Source organism: Anopheles arabiensis, chromosome 2 (genome assembly GCF_016920715.1).
Source record: "Anopheles arabiensis isolate DONGOLA chromosome 2, AaraD3, whole genome shotgun sequence".
NCBI classification, from domain to species: Eukaryota; Metazoa; Arthropoda; class Insecta; order Diptera; family Culicidae; genus Anopheles; species Anopheles arabiensis.
In genome coordinates this window covers 88,925,771-88,953,073 of record NC_053517.1, presented here as the reverse complement: position 1 = coordinate 88,953,073, position 27,303 = coordinate 88,925,771, and the positions used below count along the sequence as shown (strand labels likewise).

Here is a 27,303-nt window from a genome sequence, read left to right as displayed (position 1 = left end):
TTCACTCCTTCTGTTGATTCTTGACAATGGCAGCGGTATGGCCGGGCCGGATTTAAAAGTTATTGAATCTCAACACATTGATATAATCGTTACGGCGATACGAAATTACAAAAAATGACCCCGTCCGCCGTCCATTTGCGCGAGCGATGCATTTAGTCTGGTTCGGGATTTAAGCCAAGGCTTGGAAAACGAGGGGGAAGTAGTTTAGTTGATTGGGGATTGTCTGAAATGAAGTCATAACTTGCTGATACCGTCATAAAAATGGAGCTTTTACCTCGAATGGTGCGAATATCGTGTTTCGGAAGTATCAACAGGCTTTTCTGGGGGAGATTTGTTTTTCGTGCCTCGTTCTCACCCGCGGCAATGCGTTTACTTTACACCAATCGGGGGTTTTGTTTGTTTATTGCGCGCTATAATCGTGCATCAAGGAGGGTTGGCCCGGGGAGGAAGATATTTTAATTGAGCGATTAAGCGTAATTTATTTACACGGTGCAGTACGCTACAATGCTCTCGCCGATCGATCGATCGTATGTCGGGATAGGAATAATGTTGCACAGCATTGCCCTTTATAAAAGAGCAAGATTTGTAAGGACAAGAATTTCTCTGAAGTGTCAAATATTATGACAAATATGCGTCCACTCACTTTGAAAATGAAGTACAAGAGACAAGGCTAGCATCAACCTTCAATAACAGAGTAGCAGATAATCCGTTGGGATGGTTTTTGCCCTAGTTTGAGCACAAATAGATCTGAGTGACATGATTGTCTATTCGATAAATGCGCCAGCTTCTACAAGGCGGGACGGTTTCAATTCTCATCAGACCATTCCATCATAGTAAGGACCTTATCCGGAAACTTGCTCCAAATGAGCATATATTAGCCAGTGATTTTGCACATACGATGTATGTGTGTGTGCTATTCGTTACGCCTAGAACAAAAAGATGAAGGAAAATACAAAGGCTAGGGTATAGAGATCAGAAAATGTTTGAGAGATCCGCTCTGCAAACATTGACTACTTCGAATTATTTAATTATTCTGCTAGAGCATTGACAAAACCTAAACACTCAAAATGATGTATAATTGTAAAAAAAGATGTTGTAAGATGGCAAGATATTGGCTCGATGCAGTCAATCCATATGTAACACACGCAACAATTAAAACTCTCACCCAATAAATTATACCTTTACATGTACTACTTCAAAAAGTATCCCTTTTATCCACAGCAGCAACTAATATTATGCAATCGTTCTCATCGCTCACGAGCTGCCCAGCACATGGTTACGCTCGTGTACCATTTATGTGCGCGGGGAAAAATCACCATCACAGACACGACGACCAACTTCAACCGTCTGAATAAACATCCCAACAGGAGTTATGAAGATTTTATTCACCATGCGCTCATCCCGCATACAGCATGCTTTCGATGGCAGCTTTACGGGAAATGCGCACGCGGCATGCCATCCATAACCGGGCACGCATTTGCGCAGCCTCCCGTTTCCGCTCCTCCTACCCCAATTGTCCCCCGCCACCAAAGACCACGTTTACCACATGTTTGACGCTCACCTTCACCGCACGAAGGATAAACCGGGCCAATTTGGTTACCAGACGCATAAAGGACACAGCAGTGGCCGCGCCGCCAGGCAGGCGAAACATTATGCACTGCCGGGCAAACAGTTACGCAGCGCACAGTGTTTAATTCATAAACGAAAAAACGGTACCGAAACACCTTCGACGCGGTTCTGAATTGTTTATTCATACTGGGCTGGGACGCACAATCAATGGGAGTTTGATTTGACTTTCGATGCGTAACACGATTCGTCCCAGCCTAATGGTGTGATCGTCATAAAAATCCAATTTCAAGTTTATCAAACTTTCGCTGTATATTGAGAAAATTGATTTGCTATGGAAATTATCAACTTCAGCATCCACTCGTACCACGCTGGAGGAGCCATGAAATGAGCGCGAAAAATCGGTACAGCACCAGCGCAGCCGTTGTTAAAAAGCCGTGGAAAATCACACGTCCCGAAATCGATTTTCTCGGCTCCTTTGAGGACATCTTCTTTTAATTGTCACGTCGATAGAGAACAATGTCGCTACACACACACGCACACCGGTGACAACTCATCCGGGCAGGATGTTCAATCCGGATTACAGCCCGCCTGAACACGAATCATCGCAAACGATGCCTGTTTCTGGCTTGAAACGCTCGCCTTGAAAGGAAAGGATAATGAAGCGTGACTTAACCCATATCACGGGGTACACAACAGGAGAACAGTTTAATACGCAGCACCCGAACTGTCACGCTAATAAGCGTGAGGCCATGTGCAAATTCGGTGACAATGTTTCCTTTTCATCCCCGCTGACTAGTGAGGTTTCGGACAAGAAAAGATCGGTTGGTGAAAGGATACGACGACACAAAAAAGGCGAACCCGAGGCCAGCGATTCGCTACACTGTCGGTGTGTGTGAGGGAGTCCTTTTTGTCTCTCCTGCTCCCATCGATCTCTGCACGTCTTTTCAGCGGCTCGTACGGTGAAAGAAAAGCCGTAGCTGCTCTACACATCTTGCACCCGATACGTCTTCGCTTTTCAAGACCCCGCGTGTTGCGGGCAGCATCCGGACAGCGTCCCGGGCTTCTTTTCTCAACAGCCAACCGTACGCTCTAGCTGACCAGCGCCTGTCCGTGCCTTTGGGATCGTCCGATTATCCACGGTCGGGTGATAATATTAAGCAAGCGGACGAAATTTGAGAACACTCGCTTGCGTCGTTCGAAGCTTTTCCCTTGCCAGCGTGCGAAGGACTGTTTTTTTTTGTACGGACGCTCGGCGGCACGGTCCGATCGTGCTGCAGAACCTTTTTGTCTCGATCGTGATCCTTTTGTGTGTCCCTTTCTTGCTCCCTAAAATGTTCGGTTGCCGCTGGCGTGCGGCATTTAGCTTACCACACAACCAAGCCATCCTAATCAGCAACAACACCCGTTCCGGGTGGAACTAATTCGCCGTGAAAATCGGATGTCAGTCACGGGGCACACAAGGTGCATCCCGGGATTGGAGCAGTGAGAATTGTGGCACTGCGACAATGGCGCACCCACACATACGCACACACGATTGAATTTGTGGGAATCATATGTGGCAGATGATGGTTATTTCATTCCGTTAAACGACCGGCCATTAAACGTTTGCTCTCTGTTTGATCAGATGCAGCAGGCTTAGGGGAAATGGCCATAAAGGGCAGCCCAAAAAGGAAAAATTTTGATTTTGAACAAACTTTTCGTAAATAATGGTTTCGCTTTAAATGGCGGGACATTCGATTCGGCACGGGTGAACCGATTTCCAAAGAAAAGACTTATTTAAAAGTCAGCTTCATGTTGATCGGAATTAACCGAAAAATATTGTAGAGGAAAATATTGACCTTGTATGAACATGGGTCGACCGTTTTACAAGCATGATATCTTCTGTGTGGATTTGGAGAAGCGTACATAATCCTACCAAGATTAAGTTAGCACGAACTTGATGGGTAGTTGTAATATAGAAGAACAAATAATGCCAGCTCTACGATAGACCAGATATATTTTTGTTCAATTTTGGTCCTTCGACCAGGATATGGAGCAATAATCTAAAAACCAGCACCAAAACTGATTCATTTCACAACTTGAGTGACGTGCATCAAAAGTATTAAAAGATCGGAAATTTGCTATTTTTCATCAAACAAAGAGAAATAAAACAAAAATAGAGTTTTATTTTATTTCTAACTAAGCTCTAGGTTGAATTTATCTGTGTAAAAACGTATTGCTCCAGGATACATCTTCAGTTTATACTTCGGACAATGTCTTCCAATTCGAACCATCCAACAAGCTCCAATAACATAAAACCACTACACCAGGACCACCAGCCGATCCATCCATCCACCAGTTCTCTGCTTACGCTTAGTGCGCCATTTCGTCTGCATAATTCTAACGTCCCGTACACACAGGACGCCGCATCTGAAATCGTAATCATTACGACAAATCATCCAGCACCAAGTTCTGGATGCCGCCACTAGCAGACAGACACCGTGCCCGGCCAAAAACATCCATCCTTGGGCGTCTGCGATCCGGTCGCACCTTACAATCCACCTTCAGGTGGAATACATCACAAGCCTCCCATCAGTGTGAGGAAATTAATATTAAAACGTTCCAACACGGTTCCAATTCGCCCGGGTTCAGTCTGAGTGCCAATTCCCTTCTCCTCCTCCCTGCTCGATTGGTTGCGCAGTTGGACGGTGCTCTAATAATGTAGGCAAAGCGAAACACCACCACCGCCACCAGCACCACACGAAAGCCTAAGCAACACACTAGGGGCAGAAAAAACTAATTTACGCCACCAGAAGGGACCAGCCCGGCCCGGGTGGAGGATGAAAAATAGGAACGGCGGACCACAACCGCCTAACGAGCCGCCGAACGTCCCGCAGGGCTGATTATGGCGGCATTCTTGTTGCTCTTTTTTTCGCACCTTTGGCGCGCATTCGTCAAACTCGCACCCGTCAGCAGCCTAGTCAGGCGCGCGCGTCAAGAGCCGGTGATTTAAGCTCCCAACCACCACCACCACCACCAATCAGGCCCACCACCTTTCCGGGGGCCATTTTCGGTCGCTTATTTTCGGTAATACATTCGGTGCCCATTCGACCAGCCACTCCATCACCTGCCCTGTTGACGCATGCCGGGGCGTATTTAGCCATTTTGCCTTCCGGGGCACTTCTGAGCTTTCCTCCGATCTTGAAGCTCCCCCAGCATTGTATGGAACCACAAGTATGTTGCATCCATCAGCGCGCGCTTAAACGGCTCGGTTGTAAAAAGATATGATTCTACCAAATAGAATACGGTGCCTTGAGCAGCGAAGCGAGCGGGAAACAAAACATCCCTTCACAAGCTCATCCGTTTACGCTGATGAAACCCCATCAGTGGAAACTCATTTCGCTTAAGGGGAAGTAAATTTATTACCCTTGTACGCTGTGTTGTTACCGGCACCATTTCGATCGAATGAAATCGAAAGCGAAACGATGCAGTTGCCGACCGGGCGCGGCTCGCAAGCCCCGTCGTGTGATCTTCTAATTATCGATAGGACCCCCAAATTATCCGTTCACACTTGCATTTTCGCCGATCGCAGGGCGATTAGTACGCGTTGCCTTCGCTTTTTGCTTGCCGGCAACACTGCACCGTGTCCGGCGCAGACAGTCGGGCGGGAGGATGCACACACAAAAAACTACACCACGTAGACGATCAAGTGTGTGTTGAAGGCCTACTCGATGTGTTGAAAGTATGTTGCTGCTCTTTTGAGCCGCATATCCGGAGGATAAGTTCCAGGTCCAGATCGTCGTAATCGGGCCTATCATCAAGCACACTAAACAGAAATATGTTTTAGGCAAACCCATACCCATTTGAGGGAAGGTTTTTTTTTCTTCAGGGAATTGGTGCACACTGGCATTAGCATCGGAAAGTAAGTTGTACCAGTTAATGCGATAAAGGATCAGATAAGCGATCATCTTCGGGTTAGCGTATGGATGTGCATCGGGAGATAATAGCGACACGCTACGGCATGGTTTGCAGGTTTAGTAAGTAATTAAATTGGTTGTTTGCAACATCAGCAGATAATACAAGAACATGTAATATCATTTTATTAATAAACGCAAGCTAAAAAAATGCTTTTAACAATTTCTTGTTGAGAATCGATGGATTGGAAAGAGTTTTAGCTAACACGATTTTAAGGAAATAGCCGAATGCGCATTATAGGAATTTTTGGAAGACCTTTAAAACCAATTTGAATGTATAAAATACATTCCAAACTGAGGTTAACATTTGATGGACATTATAATAAGTAGTACTGAATTCATCATATTCATTACAAAATGCTTTGCAAACAGCACGACTTGTTTGGCTGCCTTTTAGCCTAATCCTGTACAATGTACTTCTGGGTACTGCACGAAACAATACACCTCTGCACCTCTCTCTCTCTCTCTCTCTCTCTCTCTGGCATGCTTTTAACACATGTTTAACCCTATGAACCAAACAATTGACAGCAAATGCAGCCCCCAATCAGTGGCGCATCATTCGTACCTTTCCACTTTTAATTGCATCGAAATAACTCTTTTGCTTTGCAAACATCTTGCTCACAAAGCAAAGGAAACAGATTCAAGCCACTGTTCGACCAGGTTGCCCGTTTTACAAACATGCCTTCGCTAATGATTGATATTGTTTGCTTTTGGTGCCGGGGAGCATGCACCAGCTCAAACAATCTATCGGCTCCCGATCGCAAATGCATTCACGTTGTGCGCCGCATTGTGGAGCGCCGAGAAGAAAATAAAACACATCATCATCTTCATCATATCAGCTTCCGATTGAAGCAGCGCTGTCTGCAGCTGCAACGCATTGGAGCACGTTTTGCCCTTACACGGTGAGGCGGTACGGTTGTCGACCTGTGCCACACACAAAAAAACTCCACATTTTGCACGCGCGAAACAACGTGAAATACGCCTCTTTGCAGATTCAAAAATGTTGTTTTGAATTTTGGCGCTGTAATTATCGATGCTCTTCGCTGGCATTGAAAAGGGACCGGCAGCAGCACGAATGTCATCTGGGCCCAGTACCACGGGGGCTGTCCACAGCTGGGTCGCTTCTCTGCTCTCCGGTGTAAATGAAACCGGAAGAAGAGGCCCCCTGTAGCCCGGTAGTCACGAGATTCCATTTATACACATACACATTCATCAATTTGCCCCCAAAAAATTGGCATTTAGAAATGTAATGAGGAAAGATGCTTCACATTGCAACATTTCTTGTTGGTTAAGATGTATTGTTTTGGGCTTTTTATGTTCTGCCATTTCCCAGACTGCAAAGCAACCTGCAATCTGTCGCTTCAATTCAGCTTCCCATCACGCCAGATTGAACTCTCGACCTCTGACAGAAGCCATCGCCACGATCCACGCAATCGCTGCCAATCTGTCAGAGCTCTGTGGCTCTGTGGTTTGACGATCAGAAAACAGATTTATGATAGAAAGTTTGGCAAAGCCGTCTCCTGCCGCCCCGTGCTGCTGGGACAGAACTTTCCTTTCCAGCCGTGCCTCCGACCGTGTAACACTTTCGCACACTTGCTACTGGTGCGATCGTTGAACTTCTCAGCTCACACTCAAAAAGGCCGACATGCCGCAGCTGTGATGCAACGCATAATACCATATTACGAACGTAATTGGGAGGATTATTTTCATGTGCTTTCGTGTGCCGGGTATGTCCTGCTGCCATCGGACCGCTGCCCGTATTTTTCTGATTTGTGGTTTTTTGTTCCATCCCGTTGCAAATCCGGAAATGAACTTTTCTCACACGCACTGCTGTTTTGGGGTCGGGTTTTTTACGGAAGATCTTAGCAGGACGGTATCCTTTTGATGCGTCGGGATAAGGTGATGCTTTTGACACGATCGTATAGATGTGTGCAGTGTAAAAGAAAAGATTGAAGCTACCATGGTCGGAGAGTAAAATTTTTGTTTGAATCCAACTGGATTCATTCTTATTGGACATTTTTAGGGTATATGGTTTGTATAGGTTCTCAATTAGTTTGCACTGCAATTGTAGCACTCAACGATATTGAGTTAATATTATTATTATCAATCTTCTTTGCTGCAACAAGCGTATCACTCAGTATATGTCCGTCGGAAAAAAACATGTTTTAACCAAATATGGAACAGTTTGTTCTAAATCAGCACTAACAAGCAAATAAAACTGTGATTTAGCCCACAAAGACTATAAAATAAAGTCTTCCTGGGCCCTTAAGCTAACCTTTAATCACACCATTAAGCGCATCTCGCGTCCACCTGCCAGCCTGGCAGCGGTTTATTGCAGCTTAGCAGACCCGAGCCCAAAAAAAACTGCCAACTGCCACTTGAGATCAACAAAGCCTCGCTGCCCATGCGATACCCAATGACACACCACCACGGCCGACCACGCTTACACGTCCACCCGAAACGGCTGCTGCTCGTGGTAAGCGCAATAAAAATGATAATAACCATAACAATAATCCGTCCCCCCCTGTACGACGTCCGCCCTTACCCGGACCAAACCGGCCCGAACACCGGCGATTGATCGCAGATTAATCCCAAGTCCCTTACCGTATTTCAATCGATCTTGTACCCTCCACCCCGCTCGCAGCCAACGCCACCATCTAAACCCACCGCGCCCGTGCTCAAGGGTTCGCTCTAAGCTCGACGGGGGGGCCCTAGCGTGTCCAGCAAAGGATGATCAGACAACTGCCAGCGGATTTACCAGCGCGGTACCCCGTCACTGGCGTGTCTGACCGCCCCCAGGAGGAAGGATTTATGTCGTGTGCAAGGCGGTTATTCCTCCTCCCGTTTTTAACCGTGCAGGCGGGAGCGGGACGTGTGTACGGGGAAGGTGCAAGAGATGCAGCCGCCGATCGATGAGGGGTTGCTTTTTTTCGGGTGAGGATTTGTAAACATACACCACAATCCCACGGGACGGGAACGAAACAGGGGCAAGGGGAACAGCGGTGGACAGGGCTTTGCTAAGGCGGTGGACCTCCCGCTGCTCGAGGAAATTGGTAACGTGGATGTAATCGAAATGAAACAGGTCTTTAATGTGTCGCGTCGAACGCGTTCCCTCGTTTGGGAAGATGTGTGCTCGTGTGTTTGTATGTGGGTTTTTTATTACGCATCGAAAGAACGAGGTGGAACTCGCGAGGGAGCGAACTGGGCTCACTTTGCCCAGACGACTTTATTCTACATGCTGTAAATGTCAAGAGCGATGCATGCAAAAATAAAAAGTTCAGAAATTGAAACAGACGACCACCTGCACGTAAAGTGTGTTCTTCATCTACTAAGACCGGTCAAAATTGACGATAGAGTTTTAAAAGCTAATATTTGAAAAGTAAAAGTGAATTTTCTTCTTTTATTTCGATAGTAAACACAACTAATTTCTTAAAACCATAGAATTAAAACCAAAATCAAGCTTTTTAAATGTTTCTTGAATACCCCAAATCTTCCCTCTTATAAGGCTGTCTCTTCTAGGAAAGTATTAAAGCTCCCCCCACTCAAACACTTCAAACGCCACAAAGCTTCTCAAGAAACGCGATGAAATTAAATCCCGCCGATAAAGCAGCGCACCCAAGGCAAGGTCTATTCCCGGGATTAACCCATCTCAATAGACTCCAAAATCAACAACGTGACACGTTAGAAGTCAATTTTCGTTTGGCTATAAGCGCGATCGCCACCATCGGCGGTTCAAGCCCGTCGGCAAGATAAACCCAATAAAGATCTCCTCCAAACTGGGAAGCTGTCGGCGGGAGAGAGAGAGAAAAAGAACCACAAGAGCGAACGGGAATAAATCATACGATCGAGAATCGGTGGACGGCATGGATGGACGACGGTGTGCCCCCGGGGCACCGCGACCCAGCGGCAGCGATTCCAGCCAGCCAGGCGAGATCGTGGTCAAAGGGTTACCAACACAAAACGAAGATCGATGGGAACGAGTTTTACGCCGGGTCGGGCGTATCTGTCTGTCTGCCTGGCCCATACAAACGTGAGAAAGTGATCGAACCCACCGTGTGGGAGCTGGGAGCATGCGAGCGCCCGATAAGTAACCGGTCTCGGCCCAACGATGGGGCGCAAAAGGCGTGCGCCATTTGCTGCCCGTCACCTTTGGGCGCTACTCCAAAACGGATCGTCCGGAATGGCACTCGGACAATGGCTCAATTTACGACGGGTGTGCGCCCGGCTGCAGAGGCGTGCCGAGCGTGCTCCCTGGCACGTGGAGGACCATTGTCTCCCCCACCCTGCCCCTGCCATCCTGCTAAACGTTTTCCATACCAACCAGTCGACAGCCACTTGAAAGGCTGGGCACGAACGTAGCAGGGATGGGCTCTCCCGCTCTGATGGGCATAAATTTATGGGAGGCAGTAATTAAAAATTTACATATTAAAGCGAATTCATGACGGCACGGTGACAGTGATGGACAGTGGGCCGGAGGTCGCCCTTTCGAAAAGGGAAGGGGGGGGGGGGTCAGGACACATTAAGCACTCCCAAACCGACGCAGGCTCCCGCGGCTAGCGCACTGGCGCACAGGCTCGTAAAATTCTATACCGCTTGAGATGCAGACGCTTCACCCGACGCGCCATAAAAGGAACGCGCGGATAAGGCCTAGACGCTGACCCGTCCCCCTGTAACACACACAACAACAAAAAACCTCCGATCAAGATTGACCGCGAATAAAGTTGTCCACGGAATCGACGCGGTCCGCGGGCGCATTTTATGGGTGTTAAAACGGAGGACCGTGATCACCGTGCGCTTATCGTGCGAGTGTAATCGGCTGGTGTAACGCCACATCCGCGTTGCCCAACGGCACCGTACCGTACCGTATCAGATGCCGCGCATGCTGTTGTACACCACATCACTGCAACGCGCAGTGTCCCCCCGTGGGGCATGCTTTTCTTTTTTTTTCAAAGGAAGATATTTTACTGCGAGCGACCCTTCGGTGGCAGTGTTTCAGGGTGTTGAGACATGCTGCTTTATTGAGCAATAATTGAAGAAAATGAAACTACGTGTAAAAACCATCAATGCGCCTTTTGGCAAGACAGTAATCGGCCAATTGGAAGTAACTTTGTAGCTGCATATTAAGGCACCATATTAAGCGATTTTTTTATCAATTTATATCAATATATATAGCAAAAAAAGTAACAATTCATCACTCTATGTTTGCGAAACAAGTGACTTCAATGCTTGCAATACGTGTAACGAGCAACGAACCCTTAAAACTAAGTCCACATGCAGCAGTTGGAACCAGTTTTCAATCATTTTTAATGTATCTTCAACTAAAACATAAATATGATTCATATTATTGACTGTTTATATCTTTTTAAAAGGTACAACGAATGTTTTGAACAAAAAACCTTAACGTACGTTATCCATTTATCTGTTCAAAAGATAAGACTTCAACGCTTGGTATACGTGTAACCAGTAACTAACCTTTGCTCACAAGTACAATGGAAACATATCCAAACCAAAATACAATTTTATACAAAAACAAAGCTGTTTTTTTTTTCGAATCATAAGCCCGCTTGCTACAAAAACATTGACCAGAATTTGCAAGTATTTTTGTTCTCAGAAATCTTCTCCACATTTGATAACATCTTCACGCATGTTTCGTATGTGGAAACGAACCCTCAGTTAATCTCAGCTTTGGTCGACATGTGTACAAAATACACACACACACACATCAACCAACCGTACAAAGCACACCGTCCTGATGCAAAGATTAAGATCCGCCCGTCTCTGATAGGAGGATTATCCGTCATATATGACCGCTAGGATGCGCTAGGATAAGTAAAGCGTTCCTCTATTCCTTGTATCAGCGTTTCAATATCAACGAAATATATCGCCCAATGGCAATGTCGTACAAACGTGATTAACTTGTGCCCGATAAGTACGCCAGATAGGCAACCGGAGCTCATTACATGTTTATTTAAGCCTTTAAAAAGTATACCCCGTACCGAATATGCCGTGACGATCAAGCATAACCGCATCATTGCTTGTTTATCTACTGATCAGCAAACGAACTTAGTAACGAGGTGTGACGGCTTCATATCCAACACGTACAACAATGCTCTTAAGCAGATGGGATTGTGTCCTGCTTTTTGTAGGCTAGAGAGAGAAAAAAAAACGAATGAAATAAATAAATTATTTAGGCCACCTTGGCGGCGACTGGTCGGTACACAAGGCCCATTTTTTTCTGCAACACACAACAAAGCAACCGAACCGTAAGCGCAATCGTCTGATCAATCCGCCAATATTCAGCCCGTTCGGGTGCGCATTGATTCACCGCCTTTCGGGGTCCAGATGCCTTCACTAACAATCCGAAAACAATTCCTTCTGTTTGCCAGGAATAAGCAATACCTCGTTGCCTTGTTTCGTATCAACTTACTCAACCCACCCGTGTTACTTGTGTACAGTTTGATCCTTCGGTACGCCTTTTAAGTCGTCAACAGTGCGCTTAGCGCGCTGGCGTAAGCGGGACACACCAGCAGTGTGCCAAATGTGAGTTTTGTTTTGGTTTGTTTGTTATTTTCTTCTCTTGAACGTTCTTTACTGGGTTGCTGAATGCTTCACGGCAGGCCTGGCAGAGCACTCCCCGTAAATCCCCGAACCCACGGGTCGGTAGCCGGGGCGGAAAGATAAATTATTTCTTGCTTCAATCAAAACCATCACAGCACGGGTCACTGTGGAGCGCATTGATTGCGGCCAAAGGCAGGGACGGGTCAAACCGGGTAACTGAATCGCACCAAAAACGCATCCATCTCTTGTCCCATTTTTTTTTTTTTTTGGTTCTTTACAGATTGAAAGGCTGTCCGGCGGGCACCAACTGGCCACACGCTCCCGATCCCTTTTTTTTTTCGTGGGTCTGGGACAGATTGTTTCAATGTTGCCCCTTGCCATCTTTTCAAATCAGAAACGTTTCATATTTCAACCAAACTCCTCTCTTACCGCTCCCCACGCGCCTTGTGCCCGGTGGTGTGGTACCGCTTTCGCCTTATACAATTAGACCTTTAAGCTGCCTCACGTCCATGGCTGCAACGTTTAATCTCCCTCTCTCGTTCGCTTACCAACCTACTTGTCCACCGTCCTGCAAAAAAAAGTCCTACCATTGTCCTTTTTTTCCTCCCTTACGCTCAAAGCGTATCCAAGGATTTTCGCCTTACTTTTATCTGGTTTTATTAACAATTTCATCTCTCAATTAAAGCAGATCGAAAACAACATCGAAATATTTACACAATAACCATATCGGGTTGAATAGCCGGTGTAGGATAAAATAGGATCTTCAAGAGAGGAACCGAACACAATCCCCTTCTCTCATACACACACACTCCTTTTTGCACCTTTCCTTCTGTGCACGGTAGAAGCGCACCAAGAAGCCGGTCGGCCGGCCGAAAATCCCCCGAAAAGGAAAACAAAAGCCAGTGCAACTGCCGACGGGCAAGAGGGCAATAGCGAGCAAGGGTGAGTTGGATCAAGATCCAGGACGGATAAGAAGAGACCCGGAGGGCCACGCTTGCGGACGTTCGCCGAGTTCAGAATCAGAATGACGAAACAGGAGATTCTCGGGACTGACGGGAAGAAACAAATAAAAAAAAACCTGAAGCTTTCTAAGTAGGAAAAAAATCCAAGCTCGAAAGAAAAAAAAACAACCAACTTCCCAATTGCCCTAGCTCCGTCCAACCCAGGACCCATTGTTCTGGGAGGGAGAGTGGGAAGAAAGAGTACCACCTTGAGGGAACGGGATACGAAGCAACAAAAAAACACACACACACACAACCTCCTCAACCGATCCTTTAGCCAGCGGTCCCGATGAGTGATAGGTTTTCAGGAGGTTTTTTTTTCGCCCCGAGATTCCTCAACCTCCATGCCCTACGGCGTGTAAAAAAGTGGAGAAAACTTTTCTCCGAAAGAACAATGCAAAAAAAACCGCGGCAGTGCACCCGGCGGCACCGCAATGCCCACGGAACCCGGACGGTGGTTGGCTTAAGAGCGGAGGACCCCGGATTCGTAAGGGCTGGCGAAAGTGCACGCAGCAAAGCCGAAGGTGTCCTTTGCGGTGCGCCGAAATTGTGGGCTTTGGTGTTTTTTTGTGCGTTGTTGTTTGTTGATGGCTGAGGCCAGCAATCGGCTAGCCCCTAGATCGTTATCAGACAGATTCGGCAGCTCAAATCTCAAGGACAGATTTCATTTGCGGAAATTTAGATGTTTTTTTTTTGCTTAAATATGTTCAACAGGAAGCAAAACGATACGATTTTTTACGTGCTACGTGGTTTCAGTTTCCTTTTGCCTAACGGTTTCAAAACGTGTTTAGAAGTAGAGGAAAAAATGCACTTCCTAGCCACACGACCAGTGGATGAATTGATCGGCTCCGTCGAACATGAGATTGCCTACATTCTAGGCGTTTAGCGCTAGGGAAGGTTGCATCATGCGACTCAAGTAGAAAATTGATTTCTTCCTTGCTATTTGACATAGATACCTTAAAATTAGCTATTTTTCTCGCTTCTTTCATTATCTAACTAATGACATAATCAACGAAAGTAAAAAAAAAAACGATAGGACGTAGGCTTAAAAGCCCTTAATTTACATTTCGAACTCATCATTGTAATAACGATCGGTGCCTTTTATCATTCCAAAAAAAGAAATTCTATCCTTCCAGCTCACAATCCTTTTACAACACCTCTTTACCACCATATCCCTACACCTGCTTGCTTGCCTGTGGTTCAAAATATTTTATAAACATGCTTTTCACCCCCATCCACAGGAACAGGAATTCCCGCTCTCAACTCATCCCGATGCACATCGCACACGAGTCCCTGTAGGGAGAGCATCATGCTCACAGCTTCACGCATTTTAAAAGCATATCACTCAGACCCTGTAACAAAGCCCCCGTGCGCGAGTGGCGAGTTGAGAAAACTCGATCGTTGAGGCTCGATTAGGGTTACGCGATCATCATTTCAACCATTGATTCAGGTCGAAGAGGGATCGATTACGGGCGTGAAATTGAAACCCCTTCTTCTGCGGCGGCGGTGGTTTGGGCACAGATGGACAGGCGAGTGGGCTTAATGCACTGGCGCGCCCCGAAGGATATCTCCATTTCACGATCAAGCCAGCCTGCTTTCGGTGGCTGGATGCATAAGATAATCTAAGGGGTGCAATGGGGCAAAGCTGTTATTTTACGCACTTGCCTAGCGCGCCCGAAAGTTTGTTCTAGTTTTACGCACGCTGGGAATGGATGAAGAGTTAAGAAATCGACGAAAAAAAAGGAAGGCAATCGTCAACCAACCGACAAAGGTGAAGTAGTGCAAGGGGCCGATCAGCGCATCCTTTCCTTGGTGGCGTGGAAGGATATCTCGTCTTGTAAATCAACCGACATAATTGGAAATTTATAGAGGTAAATCGAACCTTAAGCGGTCGTAAATATAATTGTGTCGATCTCATTTATGGCCCGCTCTGCGCGCTCTCGAGCACGCTACACTTGGCCTCTCGGTGGACTGCGGCTGCCACGGGACCCGTGGTGGCTTAATATTTATGTTATCCTTTCTTCGATTTTGTCCCAAACTGTGAGTGTAATAATTTTTTATATGCACCCAAACCAAAAACCGCTTCCCCGCTCGAAAGCAAAACAGTGTGTTGCTGCTGTGAGCAACAACAAGCACATACAAAAAATGGTTATGATTATGCCTTTTTTTTAAGCAACCCGACAGGGCCGACACAAACATTCGTGTCGACGAATGGCTGGATTGTGCGGGAAGTGTCACTGCACGACGAGAGCCACTCTTCACGATTTATGCACTGCACACTGACACCGACAGCAGGAGGGGTGGCTGGCACAAAAACGAACGAACGGCAACCCCTCGAAAAGGAGTGATCGAGTGGGAATGAATAAATAAAGCATCCTCTTCTCCGCCAGTTTAAGCGCAGCGAGACAGCGCAGCGTCGAAATAATATAAAAATAAAAACACAACCCTCCGATGCCTTTGTAGAGAATCCGTTCTGCCGCATTATGAATTATGCGGATTATGAATTATGGACCATCGATGTGGGCCGATTGCCGTACCAGGCAGCAGGTGAAAATTCGGCACCGGAATCTTTGCCAATGCAGGAGAGAAAAAAAAAGAGTTATTGAATTATTGATTAAATAAAATGGACTGAAAGAATAGGACCGTTGCAGTGGTTTTTTTTTATTATTTTTTCTTCTCTTTGAGTGAAAAGACATAAATAAAGAATGCGAGAATTTATGAAAACCGTGGAGTCTATTAAAGTTGACCATTTTCATACTCTTTCTTTTCGGTGACAGTCCTCTATCGTTGCACCTGATTAGAATAAATTAATTCATTTTTTTGTTCACAAAATTACTACCCATGTTCGGCTAATGCGATGCAACAAATCACCGCAGTTCCAAAGGCAAACAAAAAACGAACAGAGTTTTATAACTCATAAATATATTTAATATGTTTTTTGTTGAAACGGCTCAAAATTATTTTAACGTTCTGTCAGAATTTGTTAGAAAAACAAAGTCCCACAACTGGTTGTAAGTTGAAGCAAAAACCCGCACATTAACAACAAAACCGACCGGCAGGCAAAGGAAACCAAACCCCCGAAAAGCTATGATTTCCAAATTGTATAAATAAATATTTGCCATTGACAGAGTGGCGGCAAAATCGTAAAAAAGCGGCACAACAAACCCTCGGAAAGCGGAGATGAACCACACAAAAATCCCTCTTTCCACGGGAGAACTATGTTTAACTGCTGACCGTTCGGGGCTTCAGCAAAAGGATTGGTTTGCTGTTGACTTTTGGGACCCTCGAAATGCCAACAATCAGCAGACATGCGGGTGCTGCTTCTGACCCATTCCGTGGCCGCTGCCGGATGCTTCTGAGGAGGCTCTAAAAGGATTTCTAGCCGGAATGGTCCACGCTCGCGTCTCCTTTTGGCATGCTGTATTTACACTGCGGCACCCTTATTGGCTCCCTTCTGGTCGGGCCCAAAGGATAAGATATCAAACGCGAGACTTCCGACGTTCGTAAAGAAAAATATTCTCCTCAAACACACCGACACCGACAGCAGCTGAATGTGTAGGCCGTATGCTTACAGTGCTCGTAAAACAATACACACTGAGGAGGTCGCTAGCATCACAGCCAGTGTTTTTCAGGCTCATCAATTTGTAAGTGGACGGTGTGTGGGATGCTACTTCAGTAGGCAACTGTTCGGCTAATCGGTTAGTTTGGTGCCTCGGTTTGCAAAACCTTCCAAATCCGAAAGGCTAACACACCACTGTGCCGGTGCGAAACCCCGGTGGCATATGTGCCAATGGAAAGGAGAACAAAATGGTTCGCTAAATGCTATAAACATATAGAGAGAGAAGAGGTCTCGCGGTCAGTGAAAGGGTTGTATCAGGTTTCGGGGCAGAGGTATTAAATAGAACGGAACTGTTGCCCGAGATTCGAGCATTTTTTGCTCCAACTTTCACTTCAGCAAGGATGTCACAGCTTTCAGGGTGGCCAACGATGAAAAAAAAACAATCCTTTGTCACGTATCTTGAGATAAGACTAAAAAGCATTCAGTTACAAAGAGACAAAAAGCTGTAAATTGAAGGAAACGATGTTAAAAATCGTTGACAATTCAAGATAAGTAGAATCGTACTAACAAGATCAATATAAGCATTAATGTATGTACATAATTAACCCATTTTTAACTATTTTTTGCAATTTTAAGTAAGAAAAGGTCAGAAATAGTACGACAAGCAGTTGTGGCATGGATTTTTATTGCTTCTTGAATATAACAGGATTTTGATCATCGATATTATTACATCACTGACTGTGAGTATGAAATCGATTCAAATTGCTCACAAAATAAAATAATCCTCATCTTCTCCATATAAAAATTCCACCCCAGCTTAGCGGTAACACTGCTCTTCAGCATTGAATTGTAAAATTGTTTACAAACTTCAGCGCAAACCTAATCCCATTTCGCACCACCGGAAATTGAGGACCTCCCCGGAGGACATGATCCTTGCCCTAAACAAACAATTTCTCGGGCCTCAAAATCATGTCTTATTCCAGCACACGTCTGCGAACGATCATTGTGTAAAAATTGTGTCTTCCACACCCCAAACAGGAAATTGAACGAAATTGGCCAATTCTTAACCGTGATTGATCCCCTCCCGGAAGCGTCCGGAAATGCATTGACACCGTGCAGCAGCAGCAGCAGCACGATTGCAAAAGCCAGGCACATCATCCTTGACCATCCTTGACAAGTCACGTAGCGGAGAGATGATGGGAAGCGGATCGGAAGGAAATGGTTTTTGGTGTGTTTATTTTCGCTTCAAATTGAAACACAACAATTCCAAACCTTTACGCCCCGTGTGTGTGTGTTCGGGGGTGTAAGGAAGTTTTCTTTTCATTCCGATGACAATGCCGATTTCAGCCAATGTCTCTCCCTTGTCAATTGTGCACACACACACAAAATCATACAATGCGTTTACAAAGGGTCGGATACTAACCGGAGCGAGCGACCTCAAAACACGTTGGGATGACTTCGTTTGGAAGGATATAAATCAATGTTGATGCGAATTTTTTTGTCACCAACTATGCATTTCAAGAGAAAGGAGCTGGTACTTTTGTGGAGAAATGCACAAATTAGTTGATTCAATTATTGGAGAGAGATGCGGAAAGTTGTAGGACATTCTTGAAGTCCTGTTGTTTGATGTTTAAATAGCTTTGCTGATTTTATCTGTAGATTTTGGCAAACAAAGCTATACTTTTGAATCTATATTCTTTTTTGTCTTAATGTTAACTGGGTTGCTCATGATTTTTAAGTTTTTTGTTCCGGTGTTCTGTAGTTTCCAGGCGTCTTAAACCCTCCAAGAGTATTCTCCATTCGGTAAATTACGAAATTTCCCATTTACCATTTACTTTTATGGACAGTACTACAATTTGAAATTATCCCAAAATAATACACATTCCGCCTCCGAGAACGACTACTTCGAACGATATCAATTCAACACAATCTTAATACAATCCGAAACCCTCAACCCCAAGACGTCCACACTCGCAACGCTTCTCAGTGCCTGCTAGCTGCTCGAAGGAAGCAATCCGACTATCCCTGTTAAACCAATTATCGTGTTCCACGCGATGTACACGATTACCCTGAATGCGCCGGACCACCGAATGCGCCAGATGGTACGCGCGTGAATCCACTCCAACGTGACACGGCGGGGAACGGACGTGGAGAAAGGTTACCTCAACCACCAAAGGGATGATCAGGCATGACCGGCCCGCCCAAACGTGATGCGTGAAGGGTTCGATTTAATGATCCTTGGACTTTCGACAAAACTAAAGCATCCTCTTCTCGCTTCCCAATCTCCTAGGCAGCACACCACCACACTTTTGGGATGATGCGTACCGGTGTTTGCGTTTATGATTAACGTAATAATGTCCAACTTGCAGGCTGCGATCGTCACGAAAAATCGATCGAAATAAAAAAAATAATACACGAAAACCCACCTCATTGAATTGATGCACTTCCTTATAGAATGGGGCGCATGTGATCGAAGTGCATTATGTTTTGCGGCCAAATTCGCCAAATCACGCGGCCGCACCGGTTTCGCTGCGCGGGAAACCAGCGCAAACTAACGGGAATAGAGTGGGCCGTATTACGCAACCTGCCCATTAAACGTTCAAAAACCCCGTCCAGGAGATGGGACGCACGGGACGCTCAGGACGCTTTTGTTCCGGGATGCACCACCGCCTTAATCCGCAGGAGTGCGCGAGCGCGCGCGCTCGAGAGGGCCAATTTTGGGCCCGTCAGTGGGCTCGACAGACCGCTTATTAAAATCGAGCAGAAGAGGGTTGCCCGATCCGTTGATCCTTGGGCCAGTGGCTCGGTTTCTGCTGCCGTTGCCGCAGCCAGCGGGTTAAGCTGTGTTTGGAAATGATTGGGCAATTTTTAAAAGTCTTCTTTTTGAGGTGCATTCGAGTGGCTTATTTTTTTTTAGCTTTTTGGCAACCGTAAACTTCATCCCCGCCAGAAATCCATCAAGATTGAAGTCATAAGCCCAGGCGTGCACGGATAACGGATACGGCTTACTTTCCTTCATTAGTTTGCGACCTTAAGTAATTCAAGTCGACCACTTTGCCGCAAAACGGTATGGGCTGATGGGTGCACAAATTTGACCTAATTTAAATGGCCCTCGACTGCAACAGTCCCTCCTCTTCTCATACCTTACATGTAACGATTTTGTTTACAAAATATCCCGTTTCAAAGGGTGAAAGTAGCGCGGAAGATGCGTCTGCTGTTTTGCAGCACAACAAATCGGAACGATTTGTCCGAAAAGTAATTTTTTTTTATGTTGGCATGGTGTATGAAACAGGTATCATAAACCGGTCAAGTGCTGCATAAGTACGGTTACCTTAATCCTTTTAAGCGTTCAACGATGCACGTGTTGACCCCAGTCCATGCTTAATCGGGGCAAGTAATTTAAATCATTTCATCTTCACCACGCTTCATTAAGCACGGAGATGTTTTAGCAAATGGATGACGCTGTCGCAGGTGGTTCTGTGGCCTATATTTGTCATTAAACGTATAAAGTATACCCTTTTTTCTGCAATTACACGTGCTGGTGCATATCTTGAGGAACATCTACATCTACTTGAATGTCCAGAAGGATGATATTTTCAGATATTGAATTCAACTGGTGGTGGATTTAATACATTGAAAATCGAGTAAATTCAACAATTTAAAAGTAGTACTTAACATTTCAACATTAAAAAAATCGAGGGTAAAATTCAAAGTTTGAAAATAGTAAAACTTCCATCATCCTTTTCAAGATATCTGCAAAACTGTCAAAAATCCCTAAATAAATCATGCATAAAATCATTAGGCTTGTTAAAGGGAACTAATTTGCTTCAATCACAATAATTCGTTGTTAAACGAATCGGCCAAACCCAACTTCCATCAGCTGCATTTCAGAATCATTAGCGCCCACTAACAAGGCGTAACATTGATCCGAGTTGTACACATTGCATCCGAGCAGAATGCATTCAAATTACCCGTCTTCCCACTCTTCTCGCTGCTGGCTGCCTGCCTTCACTGCCATCGTTTGGAGGCGCTTTCCCGGTGGCGATGGTAGTACGCACGAACAAACACCAACAATTGCCCACGGGTGTCGGACGGGTGCAATCCTTCAGACACTTCGCCCAACGAGCATAATGCATCACCACCACCGTGCGCATCACACAATGCAACGCAGCAACCAAGCTGGCTTAGAAAACCCCCGTGTACGAGCTGGTTTCATTGGTTTTGATCGGACCATGCTGAGAGATCTATACCCCAGCAGGCAGCAGAGGCAAGCCAATTTTGCCTTCCCCGCATGCCGGGACGGATTCGAAGAATCTCGCCCACCTCGCACAAGGGTTTCCTGCCATCCTTTTGTGTCTGGTCGATTTGTGTCGTACCACAAAACCAGCAGCGCCCACAGCGAGTCAGGGGTGGCTCGAGGGGTTCCAAATATCTTTTGCACCTTCTTTGTGCTCGCACACGTACACAACGAGTACTCGGAGGTCTGTGAGAAGGACGGATTATCCCCGAGACAGCATCATAGGGGCAGAGTGTGTGTCCTTTCACACGAAGCCCACAAATGGCTTCTGCAAAAGGGACAAATCTAATCAATACAATTACATATGTTAGCTTGCGTACGTCTACCTTTCCAGACTACCTGCCCGTCTGAGTTAGGTCTGCCGTCGTGCTCGTGGATAGTCAATTGGACGAAGCTAACAATCTAACTCAAACCCTCCAGAGCTCTAGTACAACACTTCCCACAGCAATGTATTATGCATCGCAAGACGCAGAGGAAGTCATCAGACACCGAGCCTGTCCCACAGACAATTCCCAAGAAGCTCGCAAGATCCACGCACAAACGCACCAAGATGTCTCGTGTAGGACAATGCCAAGAGCAAACACCGATGATGGGTTTTTCGTTAGGGAGTGTACGAAAAAAAAGGATCCGGATCTGTCTGTCACCTGGTGTCCTGGAGGTAACTGCTGGGAATGCTATTGTAATGAAGATGTTTATTAAATATTTGGATCTGTGTATTCCACCTTCTTCGACGGCAAAGTGAAGCAAACAAACAAGCAAACAACGGTCCGAAGGAGCCTTTCTGTTTCAGAAGCTAACAACGAACCATGTTCTGAGAGTTTCATCCGAAAATCCTCTCATTGCACCAATTTCTACGGAATGCAAACTTCTTATCAGAGTCATCAGATCTTGCAAGAGAACAATATGGCAAAATCTTTACCTCTTTGTTTGTCTTGCACCGAAATCCGACCACCAGGACCTACTACATCAGATACAGACCTACTACAGCGTATATCTCCGATGAAGAAGGCCTCACGCATTTTGCAAAAATACAACAAAAAAACCAGTACGACATCGTACATATCCTTGCGTGTGCTGGCAGGGTTTGATCAAGGATTAAGATAACCGATGCACATGCAGTTACATTGTGTGGCCGCAGGTTCAGGTGTTTTGTTTCATCTAATGTTTACCTTTTGTTTCCACTATCCAGCATCCTGCGGCGTTTACGTGCAGACTTCACCTACGTTGCTTTTGTTTTACGATCAGTGTCGTGCGGAGCTTAAATCGTACAGGGCCATTGCAGTTGCTCTGGGCCACACGACCTAGACGACGGTGTGGCTGGTGCACCGCGTGAACCGGCAACAGCTGCGCCAGGGTTCTCGGAGCTTAGCAAAAGAACAATAGAGAGACACTGGGACGCTAATATGGGGTTTGTTTGTATGCTCTCGTCACGGTTTTCCTCGTACGAGCTGTACTACGAAACATATCTATCTGTGTTGATCATGTGCACCAGCAGTTCAGCCTTTTTGTAAACGCATTCTCCTTATCTTGAGAAGATGCTCCAGAGGGAAGATGCACAATAATTGCCATCCCATACAACTCAATCGTTTAGGCGATCTTGATCATGATGGCGCTTCCATGATAGGAGCTGCAATCGCTTTTACTCCACAATAAAACCTTTTACATATGTGTATGCCTATCACGTGTCCGACATCGCATCTTGAGTTAAGAACAACACATGTCTTTAGAATAGCTTGTTATAAAGTGTCGGCTAACACCTATAACGCCACAAACCGGACGCTCTAGAAATGCTCTGGACGATAACAAGACTACAATTCTTGCCACCACAGCGTATGTGGCTTTGAAACACTTATGGGCTTGGATCTGTATCTACCCAATGAATGCATTAGGGCGAACAAAGATATTGGATTGCTTGCTTCACAAAAGCTGCTATTGTAAACCAGTTACTGAGGGAAAAAACAAAGCTAACAGGAAAAATGCATTGAAGATGTGTTGTTTTGTTAAACAGCATCAAACATAGATTTTAAATGTTTCAAATAAATATGTAGAATCACAATTACAATTTCAATATAATTTTCTCACTTTTCTATTTTACCGTTGATCGTTTACAAAATCATTCCCACTGCTCCATATCAGATGTAGGTCTTCTTTTACGTTTTATTATACATTATGATTCGTTCCATCACATTAGTTGCTACACACACACGCACCGTTGTCTCTCGCTCAGCGGCTCGCCTTCACGAGCAGTGTCTCGCTTTCGAACTCCGCCCGATCGGACTCTGACTCTGCATGTCCGCATATGGCCCTACAATGATAAACCCTACCATCGCAGTACTGATATTTGCATACTACCCCCTCTGCTTGCATTGTTCTCTTTCCTTCCGCATCTACACTCACATACACACACATGCACATAAACATATAGTCCAATCGATTGTGCAGAGTAATCTGTACAGCTTGTTAGTAAACTTAAGACTTTCATCAAAGAAGGGCGATAAATTCTATCAAGTTTGTCCTTTTTTGTTTTTTTTTTTGTTTTTTTTTTTGTTTTGCTTGTGTGTATTTCTGCTAATTTGTCAGTTAAATTTTGTTCAAGACTATTCTATTTTTCAACTCGAGCTGTTTCGCTATCGAGCGGATGAGCTTTTATGAACGGGAAACGCGCTCAGCTTGGCGCGTTAGTGTTTTCACGACTCGAATCTCAATCAAGTTTTGGAAAAAGGGTATGCAATTTTCTGTCCGTTCTTTTGCTTTACATTGCCCTCTAGAGCTTCACACATTTCCTACCGGTTGATAAGTTCTTTCTGGCTCTTACAGAGTTAAGATTACGCTCTAGCAGTCGCTTCGTCCACACCGAATGCACAAAAGATCCAGCATAGCATCCGGGTGAGAGAGAGAGAGAGGGATACACTTACATGCTCGTTGGACTTGGCTTTTTACACACAATAATAATTGCATTCTTTTTTTGCCATGCCAATCAGCAGCATGCGCAACCCTCGGTCCCGTCCCGACACCATCCACCAGGGGGGGGGGGGGGGGGGGCGTGATTTTTTGTCCACAGTTGTTTCGCTTTCGATTCTTATTTATAGTGCCACGGATCGACGTGCACTCTGTTTTCCCTTCTTTACTTTACTGTTTCCTCCAGGTAAGCCCTAGCCTCGGTGTACAGCGGCAAACAGCCCCAATTGGAATCGAATGAACACAAATAAATAACACTAATTTAAAACACAAAACAAAAAAGAAAACGAAGCCGAAGCCGAGAACGAAACATAGAGGGGGGGACACAAGCATGAGAAGAAAAGAAAAAACCGGACGAAGATTACCTATCGGTTGCGGCTATTAACGGTAATAAATTATGAAATTGCTTTTTCTACCATATTAAAACAAATAAACGAAACGCGAACGCCCCGAAATTGGGCCCTTTTGGGAAGCCACTAAGACGATGCTGCTGCTGGCCCGGGATGGATTCCGAGCGCGGAACCGATAAAGTTATTATAACTTAAATTGCAACTATTTATTAACGGTAAGCTCCTGTGTGCTCCTGCTGCTGCACCGTCGCCTTCCGACCGGTGCGACACCGCATGGTGCATGGTGAAAAATAATTTAAAGCAATCGACAACGCACCCAATCGGTGGTGGTGGGTTCCCCTCCGCTTTGCCGGGTAGTGTTGCACAATCAAAGGTGCGAATCGTACCGCTCTCGCTCCTTATCCCTTTTTTTAAACATATTAGCTGACGTTCCTGCGAACACTAGAAGAGTCGGTTGTTTTTAACGGGGGGGGGGCAGAGGCAAGCTATCCACCGCTAGCAATTTACATCATGGCAAAGAAGGGTTTGACGTCCTCGTCCTTTAAATTAAGCCCACCATTTAGCGCCACCATGGACCGTGGCTCCGTTTGCGAAGGTTTGCCTGTTGAAAAGTGTAATTTATTCCTTTTTTGTTCAACTTCCAAAACAGTTCATAATGTGAATGTGAGGGAAAGTATATAACATTTAAAAATAAAAAGGTGGAATTTGAAGAAAATGATCGTTTGCCACTGTTTGATAAATAAATCATTATTTAAAACCTGTACTTACAATACTTGTCGTCGGCGTGGATGCGAATGTGGCTGTTCAGTGTGCTCGACTGCCGGAACTGTTTGCCGCACACCGAGCACTCGAACGGCTTTTCCCCGGTGTGAATCTTCAGATGGTTCGAAAGCGTACCCGTCTGGCGAAAGGTTTTGCTGCAGTACGTGCAGGCGTACGGCTTTTCACCTGCGAACGATACAACAGGAGGAAAATTATGATCATTAACACTGCTACTTGCATGATTTGCTTTGCATCGACTACTCAAGCACTTGCAACGGATAAACTTAAACGTTCTTTTCTGCATTACAATTCGGGAGGCGTGAAAGAAAAAGCTCACCTGTGTGGATTTTTATGTGATTCGCTAGGGTCGTCGTCTGCCGGAACTCCTTCGGACAGATGCTGCATTTGAAGGGTTTTATGCCTTAAAGACAGAGGTTAGGAACCTATCAGGTCAATATTGTCTAGATGGGAAGGAGGGTAGAGAGAAGCTGTGGTCACACAAGACACGGAATGTTATTGATCATTCATTTTTGGCATAGAGTCATTTTGTAAGCGCTACTAGCTGAAGGTGATATTTAGTACTGGTTTAATGCTTTTCTTCTCGTCAAGTTGGGGGGGGGGACATATTAAAGGCATAAATATCCATATTATGAGGATTAAAAAGATTAAAAAAAAACATAATAAACCTATTCTAACATTTTTCTGCAGTCTAACAAAATCTGATAAACTATTGACGCGGTCTTTGCTAGCACCTACAGTAGATACACTTCGTTTGATTTTTCTCCCTTTCATATCCTTTGCTTTCAAACGAAACCCTTTCGAAGGATCTTCGAAGTAGCTACTTACAAAATTTATCATCCGAATGAATCCGGATGTGGCTGTTGAGCGTGCTGGACTGGCGGAACTGTTTGCCGCACACCGAACATTCGAATGGTTTTTCTCCGGTGTGTATCTTCTTGTGGTTCGAAAGCGTACTCAGCTGGCGGAACTGTTTGTCACAAAAGTTGCAGTTGAAGGGTTTTTCACCTGCGGGAAACAGAAACAAAATACAAAACATTTTAGTGTTACTGGTGGGTCATTCTTGTGCGTTTTCCTTTCTGTCCCACAATACATACCGGTATGAATTTTCATATGGTTCGAGAGTGTCGTCGTTTGACGGAACTCCTTCATGCAGATCGTGCACTTGTACGGCTTTTCGCCCGTGTGTATCTTCATGTGGTTGGTCAGTGTGCTCAGCTGGCGAAACAATTTGTTGCATTCGGTGCACGCGAACGGTTTCGAGCAGTTGGAAATTTTCATACCACCACTTTCCACCGCCTGCTGTGACATCGGGCCGACTGTCGGTGGTGGCGACGAGCGATGCCAAACGAGCCCCTCAGCGTTCCTGCAGTCGTCCAGTGTGGCGGATGATCCGAGAAACGGTCCGTTCGAAAACCAGCGGTGCTAGAACCAGCGCCAGAGCAATTGCCACCGGAAGTGGGACGTAGGTACTGGTATTTGTTGGAGCCGTGCGTACGTGTGTGTGTGTCTGTGTGCTTTGGTGTGCTCTGAACGCGTAATGCTAATAATATACTATCACAGCCATGGGGGGGAATTTGCTGAGTAGGTAAGTTTGGTGGTCATGCTGGATGGGAGAAGAAAATAGAAAAAAAGAAGCATTCAGGTTTTCAATTTAACAATTTCCCCCGTGAAACATAAACACCGATGACCAACTTTCGGCTGGTACGCCAGCGCACACACCCCTTTCCAATCGCTTCAGAACTTCAGCACACGGTTGTGTTGGTTTCGAAAACAAACCCTGCCCTATCCTAACCCTATTTTCAGCACCCCTCGCCCACAAGCGCACGGGTGACACGGAGTTTTGGGGCCCATTTCTCCACCGTTTCACGCACCAACACCCATTCCTACCTAATGTGTCCCGATGCAGAGCAGTGTTTTTGACCTTCCGGCGCTAGCATGCGGCCGGAAAGACGCCGAATTTACACCGAAAAACAGCCCAAGTGTACACGACCGTAGCGAGTCAGCACCGTGCACCGAGCCACATGCATACTTTGCGCAAGATTCTACCCTCCGCTGGCGTTTGCTGGAGCAGTTCCACTTTAGCACATCTTCACCGCCGTCGTTGGCGAATGTTTACACCACCCCGGTCCACTTCCGGCCAAACAGAAACCGTCCACGAACCCGGAACACGCGAAAAAACAACACACTCCGACCCTGTTTTTCCGATCCGATTTTTTACATTGACGGAGGGTGGTAGTGCGAACCGCAAGCGACGGCGTACAATCGATCGTTTCGT

The 27,303-nt window shown here is 45.7% G+C and overlaps 1 protein-coding gene across 3 annotated transcripts; it reads right to left on the bottom strand.

Annotated features, from left to right (window-relative positions):
* Positions 1 to 813: 813 nt before the first annotated feature.
* Positions 814 to 27,303, bottom strand: LOC120895403 (gastrula zinc finger protein XlCGF8.2DB-like). Of its 3 annotated transcripts, none has more exons than XM_040298739.1 (6): positions 26,916 to 27,303; positions 26,123 to 26,631; positions 25,854 to 26,033; positions 25,345 to 25,428; positions 25,014 to 25,193; positions 814 to 926 (listed from the first exon to the last, which is right to left on the bottom strand). In XM_040298739.1, exons 2-6 carry the CDS (start codon positions 26,334 to 26,336, stop codon positions 829 to 831), a joined length of 756 nt encoding a protein of 251 aa, XP_040154673.1. In that variant the 5' UTR covers positions 26,337 to 26,631; positions 26,916 to 27,303; the 3' UTR covers positions 814 to 828. The 3 variants fall into 3 exon arrangements, with proteins under 3 accessions (XP_040154673.1, XP_040154672.1, XP_040154674.1); XM_040298738.1 differs by lacking the exon at positions 814 to 926 and adding an exon at positions 23,070 to 24,846 and having other exon boundaries at positions 26,916 to 27,294; XM_040298740.1 differs by lacking the exons at positions 814 to 926; positions 25,345 to 25,428 and adding an exon at positions 23,070 to 24,846 and having other exon boundaries at positions 26,916 to 27,299.